This window comes from Furipterus horrens, unplaced genomic scaffold (genome assembly GCF_987537825.1).
Source record: "Furipterus horrens unplaced genomic scaffold, mFurHor1.1.pri manual_scaffold_8, whole genome shotgun sequence".
Taxonomy (NCBI): Eukaryota; Metazoa; Chordata; class Mammalia; order Chiroptera; family Furipteridae; genus Furipterus; species Furipterus horrens.
The window spans coordinates 27997501-28008560 of NW_028327178.1; the positions used below are offsets into that span (position 1 = coordinate 27997501).

At 39.2% G+C, this 11060-nt stretch overlaps 1 protein-coding gene across 1 annotated transcript; it reads right to left on the reverse strand.

Annotated features, from left to right (window-relative positions):
- Window positions 1-2388: 2388 nt before the first annotated feature.
- Window positions 2389-10457, reverse strand: RMP24 (ribonuclease MRP subunit p24). Its single transcript, XM_090285649.1, has 5 exons — window positions 10255-10457; window positions 10152-10174; window positions 7371-7570; window positions 5655-5854; window positions 2389-3851 (listed from the first exon to the last, which is right to left on the reverse strand). The coding sequence occupies exons 1-5, from the start codon at window positions 10329-10331 to the stop codon at window positions 3698-3700; spliced, it is 654 nt and encodes a 217-aa protein (XP_090141775.1). The 5' UTR covers window positions 10332-10457; the 3' UTR covers window positions 2389-3697.
- Between the last annotated feature and the right edge of the window lie 603 nt (window positions 10458-11060).

Sequence of the window (11060 nt, forward strand, 5' to 3'; positions counted from 1 at the left end):
TATGAGGTAAGTACTGTTATTCTTATTTTACACATAAGGAAACAGACTGAGAAATTAAGAATTTGCCAAAGATTACACAGTCAATAACAGCCAGGTTCTTCAGGGCAGGACCACAAAAACTACAGTCTTAACAAGTAGGCTACACTATAACAAACAAGTAATTCTTAGAATTAAGAATTTTAATTAAAGGAATAATTAATTACATGATCAAATTATTAGAGAAGATATACTATTATTTTCTTGAAGGGTTAAAATATTCAAGTAGACATTTGCTAATGTTAGAGTTAAATTTTAAATATGAGAACTCAAAGAGTTTTAAAGAATTTATCTTTTCCAGCTCCACCTCTGGAGTGGTCTAGTGTAGCAGTACCATTTCTGTCCCTCAGTAAAAGCATCCCCAACATCCTAGTTCTGTCATTACTACTAATTTTTGCTTAAAAATAGCAGGGTTTCTTGGAGAGCGGTTGCTTACGTGTCTTACTTAGAGCTGAGAGACGGAGGAGGATCCTGAGACTGTTCTTTGCAAGAAACCAAAGAGAATGCTTTCAAAGTTTTGATGGGATTGAAAGAAGTCAGCTTAGCCCTGGCTACTGTGGCTCAGTTGGTTGGAGCATCGTCCTGTAAACAGAAAGTTTGCAGGTTCGATTCCCAGTCAGGGCACATGCCTAGGTTGCAGGTTCAGTCCCTAGTCAGGGTGTGTGTGAGGCAGCTGATCGATGTTCTTCTCTCACATTGATGTTTCTCTCTTTATCTCTCCCTTCCCCCTCTCAAAAATCCATAAGCATGTCCTCAGGAGAGGATTAAAAAAGACAGCAGCCAGCTTAAAAGGGGCTCTCGCTGGTCAAGATGTAACAATTTAGCATCAAAATAGACAATAAAATTGTACTTAAAACAAGTACACAATGCAACATACAGATGTATTATAGAATTGTACACTTGAAACTTTTGTTATTAACCAATGTCATTCCAATAAATTTTTTTAAAAATCTGTGAAAAATTTGTCTACAATATTTTTTAAAAGAGAAATTGGGATAACTAGTATTATATGCAAATTGACTTTTATTCAGAAAAATATCCCAATTTATATTTAATTGTAAGTTTAGTCCCAAAACAGATAAAGCATATTGAACACTAACTGAATTACGTTTTGGAATTACAGCCCTCACAGAGCTCAGACTGGGAGGCACTCAGGCCTCCATGTGAGAAGAGCTGTGTGTAGGCAGGTACAGGGCATCTTCCAAGTCCAGTAGAGGCACCCAAGTTGGGCTGTCCAGAAAAAGTCCAGCCATTGTTAATATAACCAGAACGGTTTGCGTGATGTCAATGTATAACCTGGCAGCCAAGGAGAGTGGATTGGAATGCACATGGGTGAACAATGACAACTTCACTGTACTAGTCAGCGGGAGTCGAAGATGGCATTGAGTTAGCATGTGTACTGTGTGGCTGTCACATTCAAAACAACTGAGCAAGTAGAGCAATGAATCTGCATCAAATTTTGTGTGGAGCTTGGAACATTCCTCTGCGGAAACTATTCAGACCATTCAGAAGGCTGCAGCTAAGGGCATCTGGTGATTGGCAGCTTCATCATGATAACATGTCTGTTCATGCACCACATCTCACAGTGTTTTGGCAAAACATCAAATCAGCCAGGTGACTCAGCCCCCCTACCGCCTACACATGGTGCCCTGAGACTTCTGGCTTTTACCTATAAAAAGGAAGATTTCAGACCGTTGATGAAATTCAGAAGAATATAAAGGGACAGCCGATGGTGATTGTGAGAACTGTGGGAAGTCCCACAGTGCCTACATTGAAGGGGACTGAGGCATCATTGTCCTATGTGCAATGTTTCTTGTATCTTCTTTAATAAACATCTGTTTTTCATATTACATGCCTGGATACCTTCTGGACAGACTTTGTATACCTAGGAGTGTACTTGTTGGCTATTTGTTTATTTGGAGAACTGTCTGCTCAGATTTTTTTGTCCCTGTTGTCTTTTAATTGTTGAATTTTAAGAGTTCTTTGTAATTCTGGATATAGGCTCCTTACAGATACATGACTTGCAAGTATTTTCTCCCAGTGGGTTATTTTTTCATTTTTTGATGGTATCCTCACTTGAAACACACAAGCTTCATAGTTTTATGTCCTCACTATAATTTTAATATTTTCTTTAGAGAAGCCCAAAGATCCTTCTGCCAAAAAGAAAAGAACGTCACGAATACATGATGTCCTTTATTTGCAATTGAGGTAATATAAATAGCTCCCACCTATGAGTTCCTACTTTTATTACTAATTTATATCACCGTCCTGTAGTTGGAACGGATATTAGTTCTAAATCTAGTGTGAACTAGTGGGCTAAGGGATTTGAATTTACAGAGATTTTGCTGAGTGCTGGGGGATAACTGAGAACACCCAGAAACGCAGACAGCTCCCAGTTAGTTAGGGACACAGTCAGGAACAGTAAACCACAGGGTCAACAGCACTGTAATAAGAGCGGGCCTTCCTAATGCAGTGGGGTTGGAGGGGACAGTGTTCTCCAAAACCAGGTACAAAGGCCCACAGCTGGCAAGAAGATGGCATGTTCTGAGAACTACAAAGAGCTCACTGTGACTGGGTGAGTGAACAGAAGAGCACAAAGAGTTCACGAGGCACACATGTCCCAGTGAGAAGTTAGCCAGAAAGGTAATGTATCTACCATGACTAAAGTATTATACTAGATGCTGTGGACATAAAGGGAAGGCCCAGCTTCCACAGCTGTGACTCGGTCTAAAGTTCAGAATGGTGACCCTCACTGTTCCTCTTTGATGCTGACACTAGTTAAGTATAACTTTACTTCACATGTCTACAAGACCAACTTGTTAATAACCTTGGCCTCTCAGTTTACCAAGCCCTAATGGAAGAAAAATAAGTTTTAAACTTGTAGCAGCAGAGAGACTTGGAAACACTATAGTTTAAAGTATCTAAATTATTTATTTAAAGTTTTTCAAAAATAGGTTGAATGCAATTCTTGCCCATCATTTTCAAAAAGTATTTTTGTGTTCCACAGAAAATTTAAGATAGCTAAACTATTATACTATGTTCTATTCTAGTGTACATTTTAAACCTAGAAATAATAAATTTTAGATTTCATCAGAGCACACGAAAGCTCACTTATGGTGAAATATTACCAAAGGAATAACAGAAAGTTGTAAAAATGAAGAGTCTGGTATCTGACTAAACCATCTACAATCAAGAATATTTACTTTTGGATGCAAGATAGGAATAATGTTCAAATTTAACTAATACACAATTATGCAGATGATTGTGGAAAAACATGAACATACATACTTAGTCATTTTTCCAAATTAGCATTACAGGCATCTAGAAAGGCGTGGACCCTCATATAGGTCTGAAGTTCCTTATGTAAGAAAGTGACAAATAATGAAAGCTTAATTAAGGGAGAAAATAGTATAATCAATGTCCATATATGTCCTTACTACTTACAAGAACCTTGCATCTATTTTTGATTCTCAGAACCACCCTGTGAGGTAGGCAGGTTTTATTCATTCTAATGAGGTATTTTCTCCATAAACACTGAAGAATGCCAAAAAAGTTTGCTTTTGGATCCTAGTTTTCATGTATTTAAAGAAAAAGGTTTTTAAAAAGCTGTTTTTCTCACTTCAGTTTCAAAAATTGCATTAAACTTTTCATAGTCCATCCTTTACAAAGAAGATAAGAAATTTCTGAAGTCCACCTTTGAATTCTTTTTGGATTCACTCTGACTAAGCAACATTTTTAATTGAGAGAAGTGTTTCTTGGTTTTGTTCACATTTTTTGAGGACGAAGTGGGTGTTGACTGTCCAGATATAGGTGTTCTGAAAAGAAACATAAAACCACAGTAGTTGTAAAGTGTTCTTCCTGCTTAGCCTAAATTACGGCTACTAGAAACATTTTCTACTCTTCCTCATCATGGCCAGTAGCTTTTCCCAGCACTCATTCCCCAAAACCTCCTCACTAATAGGCCATAAGCAACATTTAGTCTATTGGGTGGTTCTGGAAGCTTCTATCACACCTGAAAGAGAAGGCTAAAGGTAAAGTGTCATCAGGTGAAGATTCATGACAATGCTAAGCAAGGACTGAAACATTTTTCTTCACAGCTCAAGTTCACTTCCTTTCTTAAAAGTGAAGGATCTCAACCTACACATGTAGGTGCCTTTCCATTGTATCTTCCCCCAGAATGTAAGCTCCACTGGGCAGGCACTTTGTACTATTAATTATATATTCCAGTGCTTTTTAACAGTGCCAGGCACAGAGGAAGTCCTCTAAATATATCCACTCAATAAATGATTCCCCATCTGATATGTGTATATTATATCTCATTCTATTTCATTCTTTCCAACTGGCTTCCATCCTCCAAGCCCTTCTTTGAGGTAAGCCAGACCCCTCTTCTTCTTCTGCTTCCCAATCTATAACATAAATGTGAAATACTTTTCTCATTTCTGCATATGTCTAGGAAGCAGTCTGGTCTAAATGCAAGTATATTATAAATACACCAAATTTTCTTTAATCTACTTTAATCCAGTAAGTGGAAATGTCCATGGTGAATTTCTATCATATCAAATATCAAAACAATTAAATCAAGAATTTAGAGAAAACTGGACTTGAAATTTTAATTCTTACCCAATAAACCCAATATAAAAAAAAAAATCAATTCAATAAGCAGACATAATATAGTCCTTCCTGCATTTTGTTATGTTCAAGAAACTACCAGCCTCAGTTTCTCTTTTGTAACAAATATTCAAAAATTCCTTTCACAGTTTCTATGGAATTAAATGTATTGACTATCACAGTGACTACAGTATTGAGGATTACTAAAAATAAAACATGTGCCCAGCCACAGTTTATTTGGTATCACTTGACAAATCCCTATTTAGTTAAGATTCCCATAGGCATTTGTTAGAGCGAACAGCAAGAACAAAGGAGCAGGAAAGTAAATTGTGAGCTGTTCCACTTTGCTGACACACAGGCTAAATTAAGGCAAAGTAAGACAGGCAGACAGATTGGTGCCAGAGAGTGAGGGCTAGAAAGCCCAGTTGTTGCGTTTGGACCACATGGAACAGAGTTAGATGCTTCTACTCAGAGCTGTGCTTCAGGGAATTATCAAACTAGAAAGGTTTAAACAGGGAGACTGAGCAAAAGGTGAACAAAGACCTGAACAGATAGCAGCAGCAGGGAGAAAAAGAACAGCTGTAAACATCACAAAAGTAGGATAGCTAGAAACTGGTGGCTAACTGGACAAGCACCAAGGCAGTAGTTGTCAACTGTACTTGTCATTTCCAGTCAGAATGTCTAGAAGGGCAGGTTTATTCACTGAATAAGGAGGATGGGCAGGTTTGAGTAGTTAGCTGTGGGGACATGTAGGTGGATGAAGAGGTCATATTTAGCAGACAGCTGGGAACAGGGGAGGCTAGAAGTAGAGGAATATACCTGAAAATCATGCAGAGATGAGAATAAAAGATATGGGAGTGCATGATACTAAAGGAAAAAAGAGGTAAGGAGAATAAAAGGCAGCTAGGACCTGAACTGCATGGCAAATTTATGGAGTGTACATAACAGGAAATTAGGACAAATACACAGGAGTTAACTGGCGATTCAAATAACTTAATAAATTAAGATACCTGAAAATCAACGCTGGGCTCTTGCCTTTGGAACCAGTCATACTATGATTTAAGTTTGCAGAACTGAGGGTCTTTCTTTCTGGTGTCTTCAGGCTGAATTTACTCGTAGGAGTGGTAGGATTGCTCTTCAATGCTGACAGAAAGCTTCTACTTTTACCATGATGTTTAACTGTTCTGTTGCATGTTTTACAAGTAATCAACTACCATGAGAAAAAGAAATATTTGGCATGATTTCTCTTATAATTTACTCCAATAAAGTACATACATGTTCATTAAATTCTTATATGCAAGGGAGTAGACCAGGTACTATAGGGTGAGTAACAGAGGCTGACTTCAGAGAGCTAGTAATCTCGCAGCAGGACTCAGGTAAAACACAAATTTAAAATGAGAAAATTTCCAATAAATTAATGGCTAAACATTTGTATTTAATTCAAAATGCCTTTTAGCAATAACAGTCTCTACTTTCCCAATGTAAAACCATGTTTAGGGGAAATGGAGGAGACTGGGAATGATACCCTTTAACACCTGGATGGTTCTTTATAATAGCAGTCGACATTTAACATTTTTTGCAGATGAACTCTAAGCCTTTTCCCAATAAAACATGGCAATATATTACTGAAAATCTAAGTGACTCCCTCGAATCCTTAGTGATTCTGTAAATATAGGTCTAAAGTACCTTACAAAACCCATCAAATCAATTTTCACATTCTCATGCTTCTTCACTTCCATTAGCTCTAGAGGTTGGTTTCTTTTCAGAATTCATTTTTCAAGAAATGGAACATTTTCCAGCTAAGTGTCTTTCTTTTGCACTCCTGACTCATAATGCTCAGGATTCAGTCCGGGCCTCAACAAAATTACTACAAACTAGGTTAGCTGAGAAGTACTCTGATGTTCATGAGCAGATAAAAATGAAAATGGGAGATCTGCATTTATCAAAGGTCTATGTAAGTTGCTTTATGTTCTTTGAAGAGACTGGATATAGGTTAAATAGTCAATTTTATGACAAAGCAAAATGCATTTACTGGTCCAATACTATAAACTCCAAAGTATGGCAGTTCCAATCCAAGTTATTACTCATTGGAATCTTGTGCCAGACATAAGCTGTCATGATGTCCAATGCCCAGCACAGTGCCTGGTAATAATGTATTTGATACTGGTCTCCATATAATAAGCCACAAGTAATTTGCTTTTGGTTGTTTTATTCCATTTTATATCCCCAATACTTAGCATTATTTGGCATAAGATAGACCCTCAGTAAAGGTTTAATGAATAAATATAAGGTGTATTTACCTTTGTTGGACGTAAACTTAAATACATAACTCTGACATGGAGGAGCAGATGACCAAAGAAGTGACAATGGCACCTAACAAATAAGCTACTGTTTTTTTGAAGGACCATTAACTGAAAAAATAATTTAGTGGTAGCTGCAGGTCGCATGAAGTCACATTGGTCAGCTAAATAAAATTCTCAAATTTGTAAAAATAACTGTGCTCAGCAATAAGAGCTGAGAACAATTGAGAGCTCATGATATTTGGTTTTAAGTAATTGTGAAAAACAAAAATAAGCTGTACTCTTGCTGAAACAGTAACCACTAGAAAAAAATATGTATATATTTTGACAATCTCAATACACTACTAAAAATTTCTAAGTAATTTCAGGCTGATTCTTAACCTCATTTTAAGAAAAAAAATTATAGTTTAAGAATTGAAATCTTACCAATATACTTTTGGAGTTTTTGTACTTTTCCAAAATTTTGACTTCTTTAAAGCTGAGTGTATAATTTCTTGCTTCTCGATTAAGAAGTTTCTGTACTCTGGGTGTCAGTTTGGGCTTGGGTTTGAGGCGCACTCGAGAATTATCCAGAACCAGCAACTGGAAACAGTATGGACATGTTCCTTCAAAAGTGCTTTTAGCATCTAAAATTATACAAATGAAATTCATGATTCATCAAATCAGAATATTTTGTTACCTCAAACACATTGCCAATATTATAAATGTGAAAAAGCATATATTATTTAATATAAGCAGATATTATCCTTAAGCAAACTCAAAGTATGAGAATATCTTAAAAGATAAACTGGCAATAATTTATTTTGCAAAACACTTTATCCATTCATTCCTTTTTAGCAACAGACAGGTAATTCCCCACTCTGTTGCTCATTGCTTGTACTAAATAAAAAAAGGCTGTATGTCTCACCTATTTCACAAACACATTTATTACAAAATAACAAAATTTACTGCGACTTTGTTTCTTTTTTAAATAGCACAATTTTGTGGTTTGTGGGCTGGGCTTTGGACAAAAGGTAACTCTCTTAGTACAACGTACAGACACCAGACTTGCCCCAGACCCTTTATGCAATCAAGAAAGCATTCACTGACCATCTAGCATGCTAGGATGTGCAGACACAAATATGGAAGAGAAAGCATTGCTCTCTTTAAAGAACTCACATTCTAGGAGAGTACTAAACAAATGAAGATAAGACTGGTAGGACTATAACAGAATATGATATAACTGCCCTGGAAATTATTAAACTCTTCATGGACCAGCTAGAAACACTTCAAAGAGACGGCTTGACTAAGTTTGTCATAGATGACTATTTGGAGATGGCAATGTGAATGCAGCTGGAAAAGAGGTCCATTATAGGTAAAGGGCTATGGAGGGAAAGGTGAGAGCATGAAGGTGATGTAGCTGAAAAGGAAGGTAAACACACCATCTATTTATTCAATATTTATTGGTGAGCACTGTGCTAAGTCCTATGGATACAACAGCACTACAAATAGCTAAGCACCATGCTTGTAACTTAGCTCTGCCAAATGTAAAATTTATTTATATTTATTGACTGACTGTTAAGTGACAGGCACTGTTCTGGGAGATGGAGACACAGCAGTGAACAAAGGACAATTCATGCAGAGAGACAATAAATATAACAATACCAAATGTTAAGTGCTGGGAAGAAAAAAGGAAGACAGGAAAGGTGACTAGGGAGTGTAATGGAGCTGTAGTAGTCGTAAACAAGGTAGCCAGGGAAGGCTTCGTGGAATGACACTTGCAAAGACCATAGAAAGTGAGGGACGAAGCCAAGCAGACATGTGAGGTAAGAGTTCCAGGCAGAAAGAAGGGTAAAGGCTGTGAAATAGCCTAGTAGTGGTTCAAGTTAAGTCAACAAAAGGGAGAGCAGGTCAAAGAGGTAATGCTGGCCTATAAACATAAGGCCTTGTAGTCCCTTTAAAAGATATTCACTTTCACTCAGATGGGAAGTCATTTGAGAGCTTGTGGCAGAGAAGTGACATGATCTAGCTTAGGTTTTCATTAGGCCTGAGAATGTCCTGTAGAAAAGCATGGGAGCTGTTGGCAATAATCTGGGACAAAGACTAGTGGCTTAGACCAGGGTGTTAAGACAGATGTGTTAGATGTGGCTTGATGATGGCTATACAGTATTCCCTCGCTTATCGCAGGTATTATGTTCTAGACTCCCCCTGCGGTAAGTGAAAATCCACGGAGTAGGAACCTTAGATTTATTTTAGTATTTATACGTATTTTTAAGGCTTTATAAACCCTTCCCACACACTTATAAACCATTCCCAGTCCCTTATTAACCTTCCCCACTCCCTTATTAACCTTTTCCACACTTTTATAAACACTACTTATGTTCTTAAACATATTCTACACTCTTAAAACTACATAACTTTAACAACATACGTATACAGTACTGCAAAATCCCGCAATATAGCAAAAAATCCGCGATAATTAAATATAATATTTTTTTTAATCCCACGATACAGTGAGGCTGCGATAAGTGAATCCCGGTATAGAGAGGGACTACTGTACTTTAAAGCCAACAAGATTTGCTGGTGTATTGGTTTGGGGCGGTGTGCAGATAGGGAGTCAAGAATGGCCCCAAGGTTTGGGGGCTGATTAAGTCTAAAGAGGAGTTATTTGCTGAAACAAGAAGAACTGTGTTGGAGGGTAAAGCTCGGGTTCTGGCCTAATAGATATTCAAAAGTTGCCAAGAAGGCATCTGGGTATCAGTCTAGAATTCCCGGGAGAGATCTGGGCTGGGGATATAAATTTGGAAGTCCTTAGTATACAGAATTTAAAGGCCATGAGACTGGATGAAAAACTGTCACGATGGAAGAGGATGCACCTAGAAAAAAAGAGGTCCAAGGAAAGAGTCCTAGGAGATTCCGGTATTTATAGAGTTTGGGGAACTTAAGAGGAATGAGCAACGCAGATCAAGATGTATTGGCTAAAGAGGTAGGAGATGAACTATGTGATGACCTGGAAGTCAAATAAGGAAACCGTTTCGAGAAGACTGATCAATGAGTCAAATGCCACTACTAAGTCAGGCAAGTTAAAGCACATTAAGCCTCTGCGGGGGATTTATGACGGCAGTGGGTCGATTAGGTTTCCCTTCTGGATCACTCTGAGCGCTATGCGGCATGGAGAGGTGCGGGGCGATGAGAGCCTGAGCCACAGCCGACGGGCGTTCTCCCTACCGTGTGACGAACTGTAGGCCCAGCTGGAAAAGAGAAAGAAACTCGTGAGGACGAGGAACACCTCTCTGCTCGCCTCCCGCTTCCCCTCCCGTCCGGGTCTTACAGGAGATAGCGGGCCTGGCCCGGGCAGCTGTCTTGCAGCGTCCGCGCCGCGGCCTCAAGGTAATGCTTCTGCCTCATCGTCACCGCCGTCCCCACCCTGTGAAGACCCGGTGACAAAAGAAGGCTCCGGAAGCTGGATTCCCGGCGTGGCGGACTTTGACGTCGGGATCCAAGCTCCTTCCGGAAACGGGTGCCCTAGATGAGGAGTTCCGGTTTCTTTTGCGTCAGTCCCGCGCGCCGGCCGACTCATGCCCCGCCCCCGGGTCCCCCGAGGATTCTCCTCAGCCCGGAGCCTGAGTGGGGCCGCTGGACCCAGCCGCGGTAGCGATGTCATGTGCCGAGTGACCCGCCGATTCCTCTGTCTTTGTCTCCTGATCTCCTCTGATGCCCCTATTATCGTTTCCTCAGCCCATGTCTACCCCTAGATTTGCGAGCTGGGGTATTGACTTTGGCCGAGGCCGGTGGATGCAGGGCCGCAAGTAGACCTCGGTCCAGCCTGCTCTAGACACGTGTGCAAGAGAGCTTTTTGTTGTTGTTTTTTTCCCCGTCTCTCTTTCTGTTTTTAATTGGAGGGAAATTTACTCGACATAAAAAGTTAACCATTTTAAGGTGAAAAATTCAGTGGTGTTTAGTACATTTACAATGTTTTGCAAATACCAATGTTACCTAGTGCAGAAATCTATCACCCTAAAGGAAACCCCCTACCCACTTAGCTGCTCCCCATTCTCCCCTCCCCCAGCTTCTGGCAACCACTAGTCTGCCTTCTGTCTCTGTGGATTTACCTGTTCTGGACATTTCATGTACTTG

Bases quoted from the DNA above. Each gene is read 5' to 3' on its own strand.
- RMP24 (XM_090285649.1), bottom strand. From the start codon at position 10,331: ATGAGGCAGAAGCATTACCTTGAGGCCGCGGCGCGGACGCTGCAAGAC. The intron at 10,175-10,254 runs GTAAGACCCGGA...TCTCTTTTCCAG, and splicing joins GGCCAGGCCCGCTATCTCCT to CTGGGCCTACAGTTCGTCAC. The intron at 5,855-7,370 runs GTAAGATTTCAA...TTCTCATGGTAG, and splicing joins AAAACTCCAAAAGTATATTG to TTGATTACTTGTAAAACATG.